Source organism: Phoenix dactylifera, chromosome 1, assembly GCF_051530095.1.
Source record: "Phoenix dactylifera cultivar Ajwa chromosome 1, Ajwa_hap1_PhDact_Kaust_v1.1, whole genome shotgun sequence".
NCBI classification, from domain to species: domain Eukaryota; kingdom Viridiplantae; phylum Streptophyta; class Magnoliopsida; order Arecales; family Arecaceae; genus Phoenix; species Phoenix dactylifera.
The window spans coordinates 16,881,053-16,901,870 of NC_143190.1; the positions used below are offsets into that span (position 1 = coordinate 16,881,053).

At 40.1% G+C, this 20,818-nt stretch overlaps 3 protein-coding genes across 4 annotated transcripts; 2 read left to right on the forward strand and 1 right to left on the reverse strand.

The window, feature by feature from the left end:
• Positions 1-743: 743 nt before the first annotated feature.
• On the forward strand, positions 744-18,888 carry LOC103714440 (LOW protein: exocyst complex component-like protein). Of its 2 annotated transcripts, XM_008801685.6 has the most exons (8): positions 755-1,039; positions 1,775-1,887; positions 2,579-2,673; positions 14,071-15,112; positions 16,626-17,150; positions 17,857-18,045; positions 18,138-18,274; positions 18,365-18,888. In XM_008801685.6, exons 3-8 carry the CDS (start codon positions 2,645-2,647, stop codon positions 18,603-18,605), a joined length of 2,163 nt encoding a protein of 720 aa, XP_008799907.3. In that variant the 5' UTR covers positions 755-1,039; positions 1,775-1,887; positions 2,579-2,644; the 3' UTR covers positions 18,606-18,888. The 2 variants fall into 2 exon arrangements, with proteins under 2 accessions (XP_008799906.3, XP_008799907.3); XM_008801684.6 differs by lacking the exon at positions 1,775-1,887 and having other exon boundaries at positions 744-1,039.
• On the forward strand, positions 8,085-12,774 carry LOC148715078 (uncharacterized). The gene is made up of 6 exons (XM_089927371.1): positions 8,085-8,857; positions 9,191-10,244; positions 10,287-10,356; positions 11,163-11,332; positions 11,420-11,492; positions 11,585-12,774. Exons 1-6 carry the CDS (start codon positions 8,451-8,453, stop codon positions 11,890-11,892), a joined length of 2,082 nt encoding a protein of 693 aa, XP_089783497.1. The 5' UTR covers positions 8,085-8,450; the 3' UTR covers positions 11,893-12,774.
• A 1,212-nt stretch (positions 18,889-20,100) lies between the features above and the next one.
• On the reverse strand, positions 20,101-20,586 carry LOC103714439 (uncharacterized protein PHLOEM PROTEIN 2-LIKE A4-like). The gene has a single exon (XM_008801682.6). The coding sequence runs from the start codon at positions 20,584-20,586 to the stop codon at positions 20,101-20,103; it is 486 nt and encodes a 161-aa protein (XP_008799904.4).
• Positions 20,587-20,818: the final 232 nt, after the last annotated feature.

The following is a 20,818-nucleotide window of genomic DNA, read 5'->3' on the forward strand; positions in this document are numbered from 1 at the left end:
AATCTTTCACAGGTATGCGTTTTCTTTACTTCCATTGCATCGTGGAGGTAAAAGAAGACTACAATAGCATCAACGTGAGGCACAACATTTTGATCCGTTGGAAGAAGGTTGCTTGTTTAACGATATTGGATGCCTCTGGATGTGTTCTAAATACAGCTATACTTCCCTACTAAGCTCTCTAATTTCATGGGGTGGTATGGTATTAGCACAGCGCATATGTGGATATATGTGGGTGTCAATTGAGGTCCTAGGTATCATTCAGTCAATTCTTCTACATGGGACAAATGAGATGAGCACGGGGAGGGCTAGTTGGGCAGAAAAGTACAATTTTTTCTTCGTGTAAAGCATTCATAATATTTGTGAATTTAATGAGAGAGTATAGTGAGCACGAATCCTAAGGTGTCACCAGGCGGTGCCCTCTCGGACCTTTCGTCAATGCTCTTCCTACCTAGCCCCGCAAGAGGTCAAGCAGCAAGACAAAGGTGATCTGGGGACCTCGGCATCTTAACCCTTTTTGGTATACCTACCATAAACCGTACCACAAGGCGATCCAGACCGTCCAATGAATCGGCCCTTCTCATGCACGTTGACCGTTCCCTCAGAGGGAAACGCGATCCACGCGACAATGCAGATCCAACGGTGGATCACGCCTAGAGGGTCCCGCCTTAGAATAAGAAAATCAAACTAAACGCACCCATTAGTGCCCCCAAAACCGGACCCATCGCGGAAAAGTCGACAGTGGTGTCCTTTCCGTGGGTTTCTTTTTGGACGCCGAAAGCCATGGCCCGGTCCCTTTCCCTTCTCCAATTTCCAGAACTTCCCCTTCCTCTCCCCTGCTGTTCCTCCAGCCTGCTTCTCTGTGGAAGTCAGCAGCAGAGGAATTGATAACTAAGAGGAGAGAAGGGGGAAGGAGGGGAAGAAGTAGAAGAGAAAAGAGAGTAGGATGGAGAGCAGCGAGGAGGAAGACGACTTCCTGACGCACGAGTGGATCACCCCCCAGTCCAGCATCAACTCCATTTACCAGTCCGACACCGAAAAGGTTCACCCGGCGCTCTTTCTCTATTCCATCTCTATTTGGAAGTGATTAAATATAAATATATGGTTTCTTCTCCTAGCACCTATAATTAAGTTGTAATGCCCTAGGGTGAATTACCCTGGAAAATGACTTCAAATGCGGGCGGGGTTACAACGTTGTGGTATTTGGAGAAAATCGGCTCGCGATGTCTTATTCTTCTCGATAAACTGGGTTTTTTTTTGTTTTTATAATATACGAGGGACGTAGGGTCACTAAATCTCCATCGACTATCACATACGAGTTTTGATGGATGTAATCTGTGGGCACTTCGAGATCAATGGCCTAAAAGATGAATCAAATGCTTGGGGTTGTCTGGCCTTATATTCTCGTTGTTTGAATTTCGTGCTTGGTCCTAATCTGTGGTCTTTTTGCTACGAAGTCTTCGAGATTTTAGAAGGATTGGCTAGTTACTGGTGTCACTGTAGAAGTAAGACCATTAGATTGGAAAGGAAGGACTATTAAGTTTGGTAATAGTGTAATACAATGACCTTTGTAAGGATTGTATTGGCTTTGGAACTAAAGCCTAAATGGGATCCAACTAAAGCCTAAACTCAGATGGCCGTAATGATATGATCCTTATTTATTTAATTTTGTTAAATATGTAAATAGAGATGAAAATTTTGTTTCCTAGCTTGTGGAAGGAGTCCTTTATGAGATTGCTATGCCAAGTTGTATTGCCTTTAATCTACTTTATTTCAGATGGCTGGGATATGCATTACTGGAATTAACGATTCCAACTGCAATTTATGTCATCTATATGATCCTCCAAGAACAAATCCTCTGTATTCTGCCTAACAGCTTTGATTAGAGAGGTGCAGTATCTTTTCTTCTCTTTATAAAACCAATTTTAGCTTGTAATCACCTCTTTACCCCACTTACAACAAAGAAAAAGAAAGTTTCTTGTTGGGCGTGCTTGAGGCATGTTTGGTGTTGCTTGTAAAAGGTACTTCTACAACTTCTAAAGCAAAAAACTGCTTCCTCAAAAAATGAATAAGTAATTTGGTAGCAATTTCTGAGAAGTACTTCTACAAGAAGAAAAGTTTAAAAAGTGCTCTTAAGAGAAGCTAGGAAACCTAGCTTCTAGCTTCTCCTTTTGTGACAGTAATTTTTTGGAAAGCATGAGGAGTGCCTAACATGCCCTTGGCGTTACTTCCAAAAAGTACTTTTGCAACTTTTAAAGCAAAAAAACTGTTTAGGTGTTTGGTAACAATATCTGAAAAGTGCTTCTAAAAGAAGAAAAGTTAAAAAAGTGCTTCTAGGAGAAGTTGGAAAACCTAGTATTTGGCTTCTTCATTCGTGAGGGGTTGTTAAAAAAGTCGAAGCAAAACCAAACATGCATGTTATTTCATTTTTATGTGATTGAAGTAATTTGTTATACTTTGTTAGGGTTGTATTCATTAGCAATGATTTCAGTAACCATAGGATACCTACATATCTGTGTTTTTTTTCTTTGCTCATTTGTGGCAGCAATTTCACATCTTCTGTTGTCATCTAAATATACAGGGGATCAGGAAAATCTGTTCTGAGCTTTTGGAATTAAAAGATGCAGTGGAAAATTTATCTGGGAACATGCATTCAAAGTACCTATCCTTCCTCAGGTAATAATTGAAAAAAGCATTATCCTCATTATTTAGCATTTACTAATGAAAAATTTTAATCAGCATTATGAGTGGAACATTGGACAACTTGTCTTAACTATTCTGTAGCTGTCTTTTCTTCATGACTTTGAAGCTGTTAGGTTCACCATTTCACAGCTTAAAAATATATGTGATAAAATACATAAGTTTTTGGGGGCAATGATGCCTTTCGTTGTCTGGTTGTAAGTTTGCTATTGCATTTGGGTTTCTAGAAATCGTTGCAAGTTAGGGGAAAAAAAGGAAAATCATATGCATTGAAGGGAAAAACTAATTCACAGCACCAACAGTGCCAGTTCTGCAATTAGTCAGATAATTGAACCGTATCTGCCCAACCTTGATTATCCTTACAGCATAAATACTCGTGGCACCAAATATGTGACATATATATTATCCCTCCTTTTTGGTGGTATCTTTCAAATTTTAATAGCAGCTAGAATGCACTTTCTGATGCTTTGTGCGAGTTTTTATTTTAGCGTGTTACAAGGTTATTTTCTCATCTTTTGCTGGAGAGTTTCACTACATTCTTTTAGTTTCCATTGTTGAAGCTTAGAGAATTAAAAGCTATGTGATGTTCTCATATTTGATTTTTTGGTGTGACCTTTTGGAGCTTCGGTTCATGTAAATATTATTTAATTAGTCTTATTTTGTTTCAGTTGATAAAAGGTTGTTATTAATAATTGCGAACCTATGGTTTATGCTTATGAATATCATTTTTTTCAGCTTTTCCTTTGTTTGGACTTTTGTATTTTTGTAATTTCATTATTTAAAATTCTAAAAATGTACCAAAAGACATCAATATGTAATATGGAAAAATATTGTGTTATATTCTAGATATGATAGTATTCTCTTTCTTCAAAATCTTGAGTTGCAGCTTGAAAATGCAAGAGGTAGAGTTCAGTATCCTATTAACATGATTAAACAAACCTTTGTTCTTCACTTTTGATCATTTGTGATAGTTACAAGGGCAACACTTAGTAGAGGTGGTTATCACATTATAAGTTGTTTGTAAAGAAAATTTTTATAATAGTGTATGTGCTTTTGAAAAATAAATAAAGGGCAAGGATATATCTCTTGAATGCATGTTGCAGCACAATTTATGCTAAGCATTGGGTGTAACTTTGTAAAATCATGATGGAACATGAGATACACAGAAATAATCAGTGGCACTTGTCTTTCAGGTTATCCAATAATAGGGTATTTGTATTGCTAGACTGTTTAGCCAAAGACTGCCACACCCCAGATCCGGAGCATGACATGGCTATGCTACCGAGGGGTACAACCTATGATAACACGGAGCCAAACGTTTTTTTTAACTTCCAAAATTTTCTCAAACAAAATATAATAAATAACAATTCAATTTCATTATCCATTAAATGCAACTACTATTGGTTCAAAGCGTCTAAATCCAAACATAAATACCAAACCCATAATCTTCGATATGCAGAAAATTATTAACTACAAATTCATAGTCAATTTAAGATATTATTTTTTTTTACAAATTAGTCAAGCTTGCTAGTGTGAACTTCAAGCCTAGACCATCCTTCATTCCTATCGAATCTATTCGTTTGGAGAGAAAAAAAATAAAAATAGAGATATATGAGCGATATAGCTCAGTAAGTAAATCTTTCATGATCTTACTAGAACAAGCATAAGTTTTTGCATGAGTCGATGCATTATATAGAGAAAATAACAATTATTGCAAAATAGAATATATCATAGTATCATATGATAAAGTAAGTCATAAAGTCAATCATGCATACATAAATTATCAATATGTCATAAACATGATTCCAGATGTATAGCATAAAATCATAAAGTATTTACTATTTAACCATATCATTGATCAAATTACTACTCTCAGACTAAATGCTAAGGTCACTATTATACCTATGATAGGACCGTAATCGACAAACACCAACTAGTATTATCCACTGGCAGGATCGTATGCCAATTACTATTATCCGCCGGTATGGTCGTATTTTAACTACTATTATCCGCTGGCAAGATTGTATGACAACTATTTTTACCCGTCGGCAGAGTCGTATGGAATTGGATGTCGATCTACTCCACTTTCTAGGGCCATACATTGCTATCCGAGAACCTTTTTGCCATAGTTCTTAAAACAATTTTTCTTAAGTCATATTTCTTGAATCATACATGAATAAAATACTAAATGGATTGATAGAGTTCATAGCCCATAAATAAGCATTTAACAGTAGAATAATCATGAAAGTATTGTTTTCATAATAAAAATACAAATTTTATAAATATAGAGTTCCTAGTTCATAAATAGTGCTTAGCGGTAAAACAATTATGGAACAATTATTTCGCAATAAAGCATGAGTTTCATAGTATCGTATGCTTGATTCTTGATCTTAAGAAAACATGATATCATCAATATTTAATGCTATTTTCATAATACCAAAAAATAAGTGAAAAATTAAAAACTAATAAGGAGTGTTAGGGTTTTTTACTTTTTTTGTCTTAGACTTTTAAACTTCACTAGGCGAACTTGCTAAACCTATTTAAAAATATTAGGAGTAAGATTAATTTTCATTCGATCACTTTAATAGTATTGAAATAACAAGACAGAGAACGTTTGGCCAGATGACGGTGGCCTGGTTATGTCAGGTCTAAGCAACTCGATCAATGAATCATGGGGCATGAACTCGATTAGGGCCAAGGCCATTCGATGAGGTTCATCAATATTGGGTTTCATAGGTACTTAACAGCGCAAGCTGCCCGAGCACCAGGGCAGATTAGGACCCTTTTGCAAGGGTCAACTTGGGTCCAGTGGGGAGATGGGACTTGGTTCATAGATCCATGGGTTTTCTTAAAGAGAGAAATAAGGAGATGAGAGAGAAGGAAGGGATAGAAAATAAGAGAGAGATTGGTTCTCTCTCTCTTCTTGTTTTCTTCTTTTTTTACTCTTTTCTCGTTGGCAAAACGGGGGAAGGAGGCGGATTGGTGGCTACGATCATGTTGGTCTGACGAAGTAGGAGAATTTTGGCTTGGTTGTCCTCGGGTCCCGGCCCACTCGCCGACGGCTGCGGGGTCCGATTTTTTGTATATGTATATATAGGAAGTTGAGGCTCCGTTTTATTATTTGTTTTGTAGAGATATAATTGCTCCAATCTATTTTTTACTAAGAAAATCGGCAATAGCAGCAGCTTTAGCTTTAGCTTTTCAGTAATCTTTAGTCAGCAGCTTTCCTTTCATATTTGGGAGGTATATCGCATTTTAAGCTTTGGGGCGTGCCAGAATATATAGAGATTTTGTAGGGAAGTAATCAACTTATTTTTTTGAATAAAGGGGGTGGGAAAGCTGCAGTAATATTTTGGGGTAAGGGATTGCAAACATCTTTTCTTTTCAGAGATTAGGTTTTCAAAAGATATCCCAACTTACTAAGGAGGGATCTTAGGTGTAAGAGGTCTTTAACACGCGTTGATAAGGCTTTGCTGATGCGATATAGCATCTGCCCTCTTCCACTTTTGCAATCCGGAGTTCTTTGAATTGGAAGTGAGGAGGTGGCGAAGCTAGTTCCATTTTGGATTTGCCAGCTACTTATTTCATGGCTTTCATTTGAATTGCGGATAGACGGAAAGATTTCATAATATTTATTACAATAGGGCGAAGATGAAATTGGCCAAGCAACTCAACCAAGGTCTCGACATTAAGAAATAGTAGCATCGGTGGCCGAAAAAGAAGAAAAACTTCGGCCAAAAACAAAGGGGGCTTGTTCGCGATCAATCTGGCGATTCACTGGCCAAATTCAAGGTAAAATTGTGGCCTAACAATCGGAGAAAGGAAGAGAGGAAGCTAACCTTGCCTCTGTTAAGCTCTCCCGGACAGATTGACGACGAATCCTCCAGTATTCCCCATGAAATACTTAGAGATCTAAGCCTCTAATGGAAGAATTCCCAAGGTTGATGCAAAAGGAGGAGGAATGGGGCACTTCGATAGCTGAAAATAGGGCTCAAACATGGAAGGATCGACCCGCTTCAATCTCCCCCTCCCAGCGGGATCAGAGGAAAAAGAGGACTCCTATTCGGAGTCCAACTTCTTCCTCTCCCATAGCAGGTTGCGTGAACCTTTTCTCACGTGGGCTTGCGGCCCAATTCATGTGCGGGCTGGTCAATGGATTGGGCCTTCACAAAGACTCTTCTATTGCTTTTATATTTCTGAGGCCTATTGGCATTTGTGTGTCTGCATATTGAATCTTGCCCTGCTTCCACATATATATGCTGCTACATTGCTTTACCTGCATGATCCGTCACTGAATAAGTGATTGAGACATTTCTGGACCCTAAGCAATTTGAAATATGTTAGTGTTGCACTATGTACTTTTGTTTCCAACATTAGTCACTTTGAATATGAGTGATCGAGACATTTCTGGATCCTAAGCAATTTGGAATATGTTAGTGTTGTACTACGTATTTTTGTTTCCAAGAAGAATTTATTTTGTTAATCGTGTTGTTAAAGATGCATGTTAGAATAGTTAAGTGACATCGGCAGCACCAAACACTATATGCAAATTAATCTATTCTAGTGTGGGAGGCTGTTATATTAGCACATAGTGTTATGGATCGAAGTAAATCGAAACAAGAAAAACATGTAGTAATGCTAGACTCAACAGCGCTTAATACCGTTGTCATGAGCATTTGGCACAATATGCTGCTATGACATGACCTCTTGATAATATTAACTAAAAAATTATTCTTCAAAATAGCTAGAGAGAGAGATTAGCAGTAAAGGTGAGTCCATAATTAATACTGAATTCTCAATGCTTATGATGCTTTGACCATAGTTGTTCTGTGCGTGCCGGTACATACCAGTCCGGCCCTAGACCGGTACCGGATCCGCGTGGAATCCGGTACCGGGTTATCTTTTTAGCAGAACCGACCGGTACGTGCTCCGTACCAGTCGGTTCCGGATCCGCGTGGAATCCGGTACCGGGTTATCTTTTTAACAGAACCGACCGGTACGTGCTCCGTACCAGTCGATACCGGCCGGTACCGCTTGGTACCGGTCTCGTATCAGTGCGAACCGACCGGTTCGCACCGGTACGCTTTTTTTTTTTAAGAAACACAGCACTTCGCACTGTGGTTTTTGAAGCCACTGCGCGGCGCGTCGCTTCAAAAACCACGCGCTGCGCGTGGGTTCACAAAGAAGTGGTCCGACTGGCCACTTCTTTCTTTTCAGGAAACACTCGGCCACTTCTTTTGGCCTCTCGGCCACTTCTTTTTTTTTTGTTTTTTTTTTTTAAAAGAAGTGGCTGAGAGGCCACTTCTTTCTTTTAACAATAGTCAAGAAGTGGCCTCTCGGCCACTTCTGCTTCTTTTCAAAAGCACCAGAAGTGGCCGAGAGGCCACTTCTGCTGCTTTTGAAAATGAATCTTGATGGCTGAGAGAGATTATGGTTCTGCGCCTTGGCCTCACTCGTTCGATTATAAAAACCGAACGAGAGCATTCAATTCAAACTTCAGAATAACTCAAATTCAGTTAACCTCTGAGGAGTAATCAGAGAAGAGAAGATTTGAGAGATAGCCCACAAATTCAAGAGGAGGTTCTGCCCAAAAAATCCAGCAGAAACTATTTAAGGTGCGGTTTTTTTGTCCTATGTTATGTCATTAATTTTGATAATAAGTAACTTAAAAAAATAGTTTAGAAATTACTTAAAAAATAAGATCATGCAAAAATTTACTTCATTAGCTTAATTTTTTGATATGTTGTACAGTTATGGTAGAAATGGAGCCATCAAGAAAAACGAACCCTACAAAGCGTGATATTAGCTGGTCTTATGGGCGAAGACTTGGAAGAGAGAGGCAACGGCACCAGTTTCAATGCAACTTTTGCGACAAGGATTTCAAGGGAGGAGGGGTAACCAGGTTGAAGCAACACTTAGCCAGAAATTCCGGTGAGGTTGCTACGTGCCCGAATTGCCCTGGCGAGATTCGTGTGCTGATGAGGCAGAATCTCGTTGAGGTCAAAGAAGCGAAGGAGAGGGCTTCCAAGAAGAGGGCGGAGGTCGATCGCCGAGCGGCAGAGCCACCTTCCTATCATTTTAGGGAGTCAGAGGAGGTTGAGGATCTAGATGAGGAGGAGGCAGATATTCAGGCGGCCATGCAGGCAAGCCTGGATGATTAGTGGCAGCAGGAGGAGGTGGCCAGGCATAAGGCTCGATTTGGGCCCTCTGCATACGAGTCGGGCGGCGGTTCTGAGAGCACTAGACAAGATCCAGAATTCTTGAGGATAACTTCAGTCAAGGAGGGCGTCGGCAAAGAACGTGGCCGGATTGCATCTATGCTGGGTAGTTTTGGTAGCCGAAAGAAGTCATCTAGAGGAATTCCAGAAGGAGCGACAATTCATGATGTAGATCCGCATGCTCTCCCCAGCAGAGATTCAAGGCAGCAGAGGGTAGACACAATGTGGATGAAGGATAAGAAGAAAACTATGTGGCGAGCTATTGGATCCTGATTTCACTTCAGCCACATCTCAGCGAATGTGGTAGACAATACATACTACAGGTCTGCCATTGCCGCCATACAAGCTGCCGGTCCCGGTGCAGTTCCTCCAGATCCGAAGGATATATACGGTGAGCTTGTTGACAACAATAAGGAGAAGCTGAAGAATTGGATTGACTCCTACAAGAGTAAGTGGCCCATATATGGACTAACCATCATGTGCGATGGTTGGACCGATCCGACCAGGCGGAGCATCATCAACTTTCTGACATACTGTGATGCGAAAATCTTCTTCCACAAGTCGGTTGATGCTTCGGCTTATGTGCACAACACCGGGTACATGCTGAAACTTATGGAGGATGTGATTGATCTGGTAGGAGAGGAGAATGTCGTGCAGGTCGTCACGGATAATGGGCCGCAATATAAGGCTGCCGGGCAGGTCTTGATGGAGCGGCGACCACATATTTTCTGGACCCCATGTGCTGCACATTGTATCGATCTCATGCTGATGGACATTGGAAAGATCCGTAGGGTGCAACAAACGGTGGAGACAGCCCAACGCATTACCAGATATATTTATAACCATAACTGGGTTCTTTCACTGATGAGAAAGTATGCAGGGAGAGAGATTCTTAGACCAGAAGTCACATGGTTTGCTACCAACTTCATCGCACTTGATAGCATACTCGAGAAGAGAGGAGGCCTACGTCAGATGTTTGCCAGTTCCGAGTGGTATGATAGTAGATATTCTTATGCCGACACTGAAGGGAGCAAGATAGAAGACTTGGTGACGAGACAGTCATTCTGGCAGCGGGCTACTACAATAGTCAAGATTATCAAACCATTATATAAAGTGCTGCGGACGGTAGATAGCGAGATCTACCTTCAGGTGGGGTTTTTGTATCACATAATGGTCAAGGCAAAGGATCAGATTATTGAGGCAGATCCAGCACATGGCTGGTCGTACATCAACATCATTGAGCGACGGTGGGGAGCGCAAATGGGTAAGGAATTGCATCTAGCAGGTAAGCTAAGATATAATTATATTTTCACAATTATAATGATGGATGTACTTATATAATTATGCTAAGATAGTCTCGTATATGTGTAGCATACTATACGAGAGGAGGGACCTAGCTATTCTGTTCCGGATTACGCCTTTCTTCTAGTCCTTTATTCCGGTTCTATACCCCATCTCCCTTTAACGCTGTGTCAAGGCCACAACGAGTGGAACGGACATTGTCCTGCCATAAATTACCCGAGGGAAATCTTTCATCTTTGAATGGTTAGCCCGAAAAGCCAGATCGGGATAGCCGCGCTTACCTCAATGGCGGGGGAGACGGGGTTCTATACAGTCGAGTTAGATGGCATTACTCGAAAGAAGAAAAGTAGGATTGATTCCTAATTAGTAGCTTCGTCATCATGATCGTTAGTGCTCTATGAAACCGGGTCATTTTAATAGGAAAAAGAATGGATCCGCAGGGTCCCAAATGAATTGGCTTATTCGAAAAAAGCCTTGTTCTTTGGAAGAGCTAGGTTAGTTAGGAGCTCGCGAACTAACCTAGCGAACGGAACACGGAATTCTGAAATTCCGTGTTCTAGAGGAGTGAAAGAGGTAACGGATTTTCATGAAGCTTATCGAGGGCAGCGTATGATCTTTCATCTGGGCGGGATTCTCATAGAAACAGAAGCTTGCTTGAACGAATCTGCTCTCTTTGCTGTGAACAAGAGGAAGCTCTGCCGCCTCGGGACCGGCAAAAACCTCCCTCGACAAAGGGAACTATAGATGCTAACCCACCCGCTGATGAAAGTGTCCCGAACCAAGCTGGGTAATCTCAGGCAGGAACCTCACTCGTCTATTGAAAAGAATAAGAACTGGTCTCTTTGTTGGCTTGTCAAAATCCCTGGTCTGCTGGACAAAGAAAGTCAGATGGAAAAAAAGGGTTGTTCCTTTTGGAGCAAGCAAAATCTTCGTCTCAGCAATAAGACTTTTATTTGATAGAAATTCAATATTCAAGAAATTCTCTATTCCTAATTACTGCGTTTCAGTACAACATAGATGGAATTGGTATGGATGAAACACTTCTGGATGCTTTGCGTAATGTAATTTACAAGATGGAGCATGATTCAGAAAAAGCGGCCCTATGTCTTGAAGAGGTAATTATGATTTAGTAATTACCAGCATGTGTAAGTATACCGACATTTTCAATTATTAACATGGTAGAACATGCTTATTTTTCACAGAGCAAATTATTTAGAGAGGGCAGCTACAGTTTTGGCCGAGCGGCTGTCGTCAGTAAATACAATATGAATCCAGGTACGTGACACATCAGGAAGACATTCATCTGGTGTTACTTAGTTACTAATATGGAACTATTATATATGTAATTTTCATAAATATTTTTGCAGCTGAATGGTGGATGCATTTTGGCGGATCCGCGAAAAATCTAAAACGGATAGCTATTCGGATTCTCTCCCAAACAGTCTCCTCTAGTGGCTATGAGCGCAATTGGTCCACCTTCGTCCTTATCCACAGCAAACGAAGAAACCGTTTGACGCAAAAGTGCTTCAACGACCTTGTTTATGTGCACTACAATTTGTGGTTGAGGCTAAAGTGCATTCAGGAGGAAGCGGAGCTCAAGTATACAGATCCGATTTACGGGACCTTCATCGATGATGACGATGATGCACTACTCGGCTGGCTTGTAGGCCAGTAGCAGAAGCCCGAGTTTGACGAGCCAGGATCGCCTTCACGACCAGCTAGCTTCATAGCCACCGAGGCTAGGGTCGATCCAGAGCAATGGGCTGAGCGCAATATTCTACCCACTCCCAGAGCTGATCAGCCGTAGGCACAGGGGAGCCAGTCACCACATGATTGGTACGAGACATCCTCCGAGAGAGCTGATCGAGAGATGCTCGGCAGACAAAGGCAACATAGCCAGACAGAGAGGGATAGGAAAGGAAAACAAAGGGTCCCAATGGAGAGTGTCGAGGAGGAGACTTAGACCAGCAGTGATGAAGGTTTTGGTGGTGATGGATCTTCTAGCCATGGAGGGAGCGGAGGACAGTATGGTACTTATAAGACACAGCCGGAGGGTGGTCTTTATTTCACCAGTGAGTCCCAATTTACGGGTGCTACACAGGATACGAACCACGGTCGACCACCTGATAGATTCTGTGAGGATATCATTGGATATAGAAGATGGGCTCCTCGAGGTCGTTCAGGAAGATAGGATACGGCTGCAGATGAGCTCGCATACGGATACAGATTCTATTATCCTCAGCCTCAGCCTGACGAATATGGATATGGTGCATCAAATTGCTTGCGCCATATTTGGATGCACCCCTACACAATCAGAGGACACCTCTCAGAGCTAGAGCGCCGGTGAGAGATCCGACAGTTCTTATAATCTGGCGCGCGTTCCTTTTGATTGGGTTGATTTGCTTCCTCCTGACTATACTTATGATCCGGATATCTATGAGAGCCATCGGCACTCGTCCCGATTTTAGCTATCCGAGAGTGCTTTAAATGTATGTAAATGATTGTATCTTAATTTGAAGATATTTTATGTGTATCATTTTATCATTTGGAACGGGAGGAGCTAATAACATGCATCATCTATGTTTCAAATTTCAACCCTAAATTTAAACATAAAAACATCAAAAATCATGAAAAAAGCAATAAAAAAACATCAATCTTCACTTAATTTAAGATCCAACAGAGACAACATTAAAAAAAAAAATCCAGATTTCTTGCTCGCGGTACCGGCCGGTAAGTATCGGACCGGTTCGGTACCGTACGGGTCCGGCCAGCCACCGGTAAGCCGACCGGTACCGGTACGCCGGACCTTGGTTCTGTGTTTGCTTTATATTACAAGAGTGTTGCATGTGAGGCCATATGTTTTGGTTAAACATTATGGCATACAACGTATGTTGTAGATTCTCACTAGAACCATAACTATGCCTTAAGAATTTGTGAATTTTTCTCTGTCATTTGTTTTTTGAGGGGTACATCTTGGTTTTGTTAAAAAAGAAATTACATGTATGTTCCACATTTCGCATCTAGATATTATTAGAACAAAAGATGACATTTTCTTTAAAAAAAATTATTTGGTTAATGTCATAGTCTCCAAATGATTGGGCTTCCATATGATAAATGGTGATATTAATAAGTTGAGATATAATCATGTAAGGGGTTATGGGGTTTGTGGTGGCTTGCTTCCTGTAATTTGTTTGTGGACAGCACATGTCAGATCTGCATGTTTTAAGGAAAAGGAGTGGTAAGGAGTAATTTTCTAAATTCTCTAGGGCTAAGGGTTGATTGAAGGCTGGAAGGGCTAGAGATATATAAGAGAAGAACTGGGATTGTGGAGATTTCTACTGCATTGCAAAGAAATTTAGATATGTTTTAATTGAATTCTGTGAGAGAAAGGGAAATAAATGTTTGCTTCAAGGTTATTATGGTTCTGAACAGCCAAGGATTGTTAATGCATTATGCTGGCTATAATAAGGTAACCATGAAATGGTCTGTAGCCTAATGGAATCAGATCTGCACATATCTGATCCTTAAAATGTTTAATCAGCAAAGCTGATGTTTGAAACCTTATTTTTTTGGTTAATATTAAATTTACCAAGACACATCGATATTCCCACATGAAACAAAGCAACCTGTATATGTGGTCTTGTTAAACCTTTTATAATAACTGGATGATCCTTATGGTATTTATTTTGAGATAGCCTTTTAGTCTTGTAGTTATGTCAATGTAATGAATATGATTCTAGTGGCCAAGTAAAGATGATATTGCCTCTCTTGTTCAAAGCTTTTTCGTTTCCTTTTTAAGTTTTTAATTTTCATTTATACATGTGCTGATTGCTTCCATACCAACTGCATGCAGAATATCTGAGGAGGTTATTGAAGTGGAGCAAGAGTTAATCGAGCTACAAAAGCACGTATCTGCTCAAGGAATTCTTGTACAGGATCTAATAAGTGGTGTTTGTCGAGAATTAGAAGTGTGGAACAAACAAAGCAGTGAGGAACAAGATGCTGAGCTAGACCCTCAAATTTCTGAACTTGATGAACTCTTGCATGCTGATAAGGAGGATCCTAAGGTCACTTTTTTGCAAACTGTGGATGTTTTGTTGGCAGAGCGTAAAATAGAAGAAGCACTGTTGGCTTTAGAGGCAGAAGAGAAAAATTATCCAGAGTTGAATGACTTGGGGGAAAATCCATCTGTTGAAAGTTCTTCATATAAGACAGCATTCCTTGAAAGAAAGGCAGTGCTTGTGGATCAGCTTGTTGGGATTTGTGAACAACCATCTGTTTGTATTGCTGAACTGAAGAAGGCTTCGTCTGGTTTAGTTAAACTGGGGAAAGGTTCTCTGGCCCATCAGTTGCTGCTAAAAGCATATGGTTCTCGTCTCCACAAAAGCATCGAGGCTTTTCTTCCTTCATGTTCTATATACTCAGAGACATATACTGCTACTCTTTCTCAGCTTGTTTTTTCAACAATTTCATTGATAACAAAAGAATCTGGTTTAATATTTGGAGATGCGCCAACTTATATAAATCGAATTGTGCAATGGGCTGAATGTGAAATAGAGTCTTTTGTTCATTTGGTGAAAGAAATTTCTCCATCACCTGAGACTGCTTCTGCTCTTCGTTCTGCCAGCATATGTATTCAGGCTAGTCTTAGTCACTGCTCAATATTGGAATCGCAAGGACTGAAGTTCTCAAAGTTGCTTATGGTATTATTGCACCCTTATATTGATGAGGTCCTTGATATGAATTTCAGACGAGCAAGAAGAAAGGTTCTTGACTTGGCAATGGATGAAGATGAGGTGCTTCTGTCCCCTCGAGAAGGTGGTCCACTTACTGTTGCTGCCCCATCAAATATCATGTTTACAAACAGTGGGAAGAAGTTTATGTTCATCGTCAAAGTAAGTAATCTTGTTGCTTTAAGGTGTGAGTGCTGCCCCTGCATCACATATTATGTTTTTAAGTAGTTGGAGGAAGTTTATGTTCATAGCCAAAGTTATCAGGTTGCTCCAACATGCAATGCTGCCGACTTAGTAGGGTGCAGCATTATGCAGCAACTAGAGTTATTGGTCACTAGCTGTAACAACATACTGTTTCGAACATCTAAGCATTAGATCTTCTTGAATACAAGTATACCACTAGATAACTGAACTGGAGAAACCATCTGCTTTTGTTTGTCTTCGAAAGGCCTACTTTCTGCTTTGACATTATTCCATTTAAACATAATCTTGTTCTGATTCTTCGAAAAAAGAATAGTTTAAAGCCTTAACACATTAACATAAACCCCTAACAAATTTTGTTGGTAGTTTCCTTTGAAGTTTGGTTGTTTATATGCCTTCAACTACCAAAAACGATAGGAACGCCATGCATCTTTGAGGACAACCAGAACTAATGCACTGTTTGAGTTAAGTCTCAAGATGGTTCATGTGAATGTACTCTCTGATATCAACATGTACCAGTACCCACACGATGACAATATCAGCCCTGTATGTTGTTATCCTATTGTGCCACTTAAATGACTCTTAAAGTAAAGAACCTAGATCACTTGATTGCTATTCATCTCTTACTGGGCATCCAGCTAAAGATTCATGTGTGGAGTATATGAGTGCACCCACTAATGTTTATGGCAGTGGTATACATCTTCTCATACACTCTGCACTGCTTGTATACTGTGGAAGAAAGCAATAAAATTTAGGAAACCTACCTGTAGTGGCTACATTTACTAGATTGGAGCAGATCAGAAAATAATATTATTTCTCTAATATTTCACTGTTTAATGAGATGATACATACTAAATAGGGCATCTGCATTGGAGCTTGATATATTATGGTACCCTTCTCTATGCACGAGTCCTTTATGCTCAAAACTCTCATGGTTGATCAAGTGAAAAATTGAACCTAATGAAAGTTGTTATTTGATCCTTCATCTCTCTCTGCCCCTGCCCCCTCTTCTTTCCATTTTTTAGTTACAGCTGTACCCACTATGGACTAAGCTCAAGTTCAGCAGACTGATCCACATGGAGCTGCTGTTCCAAATTCTGACCCAGACAAGCCCTCTTGGGTTTTGCCTTTTCTGGGTCTGTTTAGGTCTGAGTTTAAGGAAAAGACCTAAAATGAACCCATATTGAGTCGGGAATCTAATGCCTAATCCATCAGGTCTAAGTTTCTGATGTGATTGATGCAAATATTTTCCTGTATCTGTAAATCTACTTGTGGCCCTAGATTCTATTAGGATGCAAAATAAGAAGATTGAAGAGGATGGTGCAAATGGTTTGAGAATATTGTGGATGCTTTTGCACACTTCTATTCTTTCCTGTAATGTTGATTTTAGTGCTTTTACTATTTAAAGTGAAGATCTTGGTATAACTAGATATATTTATTAACATGACATTTTTGTCTTTTGTACCTTTTACAGGATTTATTGGATCAGCTGACATCAATGGCTATACTGCATTTTGGAGGGACTATATTAAACAAGCTTCTCCAACTATTTGATAAATATGTAGAAACATTAATCAAGGCCCTACCTGGCCCTTCTGAAGATGATAACCTAATGGAGCAGAAAGAGTCTATAATTTTTAGGGCTGAAACTGATGCTCAACAACTTACACTTCTAGGAACTGCATTTACAGTTGCTGATGAACTGTTACCAATGGCTGTATCCAAAATTTTTAGTCCACAAAGTGAAAGCAAGGAAGCAGGTGGTGGGTCTTCTGAGGGCATAGGTCCGGTCGCGATTAGTACCGTAGAATACAAGGATTGGAGGCGCCATCTCCAACACTCGCTGGATAAACTCAGAGATCATTTCTGTAGGCAGTATATCTTAACCTTCATTTATTCTCGTGAAGGAAAAGCTAGATTAGATGCTCGGATGTATTTGGAAGGGAAAGGAGAAGATCTTTTCTGGGATTCTGATCCATTGCCTTCCTTGCCATTTCAGGTGTTCCAATTTTTTTTAACTCTTTAATGGTTCTATATGTTGAAATGATGCTTGTAGTATAATTATTGCCTGCCAACTTCTGGAGTTGATTCCTTCGTGCCATTTTTAAAACCATGGAAAATATCCATAGGCTCTATTGTTAGATTTTATCGTAATATAACTTTATTGTTATTTTATTTTAAGCTACTTTCAAATTTATTTTCTTTATATGTGTTTTCTATAATTTTTTTCAGAAATCCTTATTTTCTATAATTTCTAAATGATCATGATAATTTTTTACACTATTTCATAGGCTCTATTTCCTTTTTTATAAACTTTTGGAGAGCAGGATGTAATTTGGAGCTATATACTACTAATTTCAACATAGGTAACAGCTAGACCCTTTTTCCCTTCTGCTTATCGCAGTTTGGACAACGTGGTTAAGACTGTGATGGACCTTTCCCTTTAACTAAGGATGGCATCATTTTTTGTGCACCATGTTATTGAACTAATAGCTAATTCCCTGCCTAGGAGACTTTGAATGGTACAGAACTACAGATTATTTATTTACTTTCTGTGCTAGGTTCTAGCTAGCTGATATGTAAATAGCGGAACTGATTAAAGAAGCTTTGATCTGTACTATGGCCAATATTTTCCTAGTTCAGAGGCTTCTTGATGGTTTTATCACAGAACTTCCGCTTTAACATTTGTTATGTCATTGCTGCAGGCTTTGTTTGCAAGGTTGCAGCAATTAGCAACTGTAGCTGGTGACATCCTACTTGGGAAAGAAAAGATACAAAAAATTTTGCTTTCAAGGCTAACAGAGACTGTAGTGATGTGGCTTTCGGATGAGCAGGAGTTCTGGGACGTGTTCGAAGATGATTCTGTTCAGCTCCAGCCATCTGGGCTACAACAGGTGTGTCTTTTTATTAAGCAATCGCCTAATTATGGACCTATTGAGCTGTCCGGAGTTCTAAACTCTCATCACTTGTTTCTCTTCCCCATCAGTTAATACTTGATATGCGCTTCATTGTTGAAATTGCTGTTTGTGGGGGATATTCATCGAAAAATGTTCACCAACTTGTGTCGGCCATTATAACAAGGGCTATTGGAACGTTCTCTGCTAGAGGCATAGACCCTCAAAGGTAAATATTCTATCCATTTCCAGCTCTACTTTTTCTGTTGCTTCTGATATATTCTCTTGATTTCTCGAGTCTAACCGACCATTTCTTCAGTGCACTTCCGGAGGATGAATGGTTTGTTGATGCTGCTAAGTCAGCAATAAGCAAGCTAATGTTGGAAACTTCGGGATCTGAGGAGTCTGAACCAGATGAGCATATAGCAATACATGATGAGATATCAGATTCTGATGAGACCCCTACAAGCCCATCAACTGTAGAGTCTACAGAATCTTTTGCTTCTGCCAACATGGGCGAAACTGATGGCCCTGTTTACTTTACAGACACCGAATCTTGAAGAAAGTAATTCTGGTAGTGGGGTTGTTGAAATAACCACAGCCATAAGTCCAATCCGAACAGTGTGGACAGGAAAATTGTTGTTTTAAACCCAGAAGATTTTCCGCCAATATTCAGACATGGCTGTATTTTTGTTTTAGCAGAGAGCTCATGCCATTAGCTTCGTTCCATGCTAGGTTTCTGATACCCCAGCCTTTTGTTGTGCTCTTGTACAAGACAAAGCAGACAATGTTCCATCAAATTAGTGCCTTTTTGCAGGCATATATTTGCAAATAACTTAACTAGCTGTGCGTTTGTGATGGTAATTTCAAGGTCATTGTATCAGATACTATTAAAGTAGTGTTTCATCGGACACCAATTGCAGCTTCAAATATTTGTTGGGAAAGGGCTGTTGGATCCAGCCTCCCGTAGACCTGTTATAAGGTGGTCAGGAAAGAAACTGAACAAGACTATAGGAAAAAAAGGTGGTATGATACACCATATGTTTTCGTTTTCTAATCTATGAAGTAGTTTGGATTAATCCATCTTACAAAAATTTGGCATATAGAGAACCCAAAATAACTTTGCTCCATGCGATTATACCTCATATTCTTGTGAATGCTTTTTGAATTTTTGCTTTTGTTCATTTGAATAATGTGAGTTCTGCAGTGTGCCATCGCCATTTTTGAGGCCTAGTCACTTTTTTGGTATTTGATGGGACGATGCTTATGCTGCATATAGGCCATGCAGTGGCTCGAGGGCTTTTGAACTTCACTAGGAAATGCCTGATTTAACCGAAGAAGCTAAAAATTGCTCTGTTTTCCTAAGTGATACAGGTCGTTTACTCCCAGTGAAAGGTCTTAAAATGCAAATAGAAGATTACTGGCATCACTTTGTTAAGATCAAACATTACCTACCTTCAATTCAGTCTGTAATTGATACCGGCAGGCTTATGTTTGAATCAAGCATATCATTGTAGCTGATATATTGGAAATTTTTGTTAAATGAGCTTTACTAAATAATTGGTAAACAAGTTTTCAGTCTGCAAATGTCCAAATCCTCCTCCTTTGAGAATAGCGGATGCATGCCCAACATCTGAAGAAAGGATTTACTCACTCACTCTCTTAGGTGAATTATAATGACTTCAAGCTTCGTGCTGCCTTTGATAATAATTTCCCCCAAGCCCCCCTAACCCCATGCGTGGATTAACACTTAATTGCAGTCAGGAACAAGTCCACTTCTGTAGACCGGAATGTAGACTACAAATGTATTTCATCCATCTTTAGACAACTAGTAGTTTAATTAGTACGATATGGCAAGATAACTGCAGCTTCCTTATGTTTACATGCTATTACACAAACCAGTGTCAGCACTCAGCAGCAAAGACCTGACTGCTATTTTTAGATCAAATGATTGAAAGCATAAGTAGGTGCAAATTCTGCTTATTTTTTACTCAAGAGAAAACTGGTACAAGAGGAAGACTGCCACCTATATATATATATATATTATATAGACGTTTAAAGTTGGCTAAATTTCACTTCCTTGATCATCAAACCTTTCTTCCACTTCTCACCCCTAATTTCATACATGGCAAAGGAAAGTTCCCCAGAGACGTCCTTAGGTACGGTGAACTGCATCCCTCCTTGAGGAACATCCACCCAGTCTTGTCCCATGTATTCATGCAGTTTGACTGCTTTTGACGACACGACCGCTCCCGGCATTTTGAGACTAAATATCACCGGAGAGTTGTCCCAACCGGAGGCCCCTGGCTTGAGCTTGAGGGTAACGAAGAACGCGTACGTGGTGCTTGGGCTGAACTTGTTGAGGGGAACTTTGCCGGTGACCTCGAGCCAGTAGACGCTCACGAGCTCGGCGACTTCAAAGGAGTTGATGGGGGTCCTCCGCCAGTACCGGCCCCTGCAGCTCTCGCCACCCCATATTATACTGATCGCTTTGGTGTTGAGTGTGATCACTTCCTTCTTCCCTTCTTCTTTGCTCTGCATGCATCAGTCATCCAGGCTTCATTCCATCGTGTTAGCAGTTTTGGGTTCTATACTTGAATTTGTCATGATATTTATGAGCAAAGAATATATATCTATGCATATTTATATATCCATACGGAAGGAAGGAAGGGAAGCTACGGAGATATTTCATCTGATAAAATATTAGCCAAGAGAAAGGTAGCACTGACCACGGTGAAGTTGCTATCAAGAACACCACTCTGATGGGGGGATG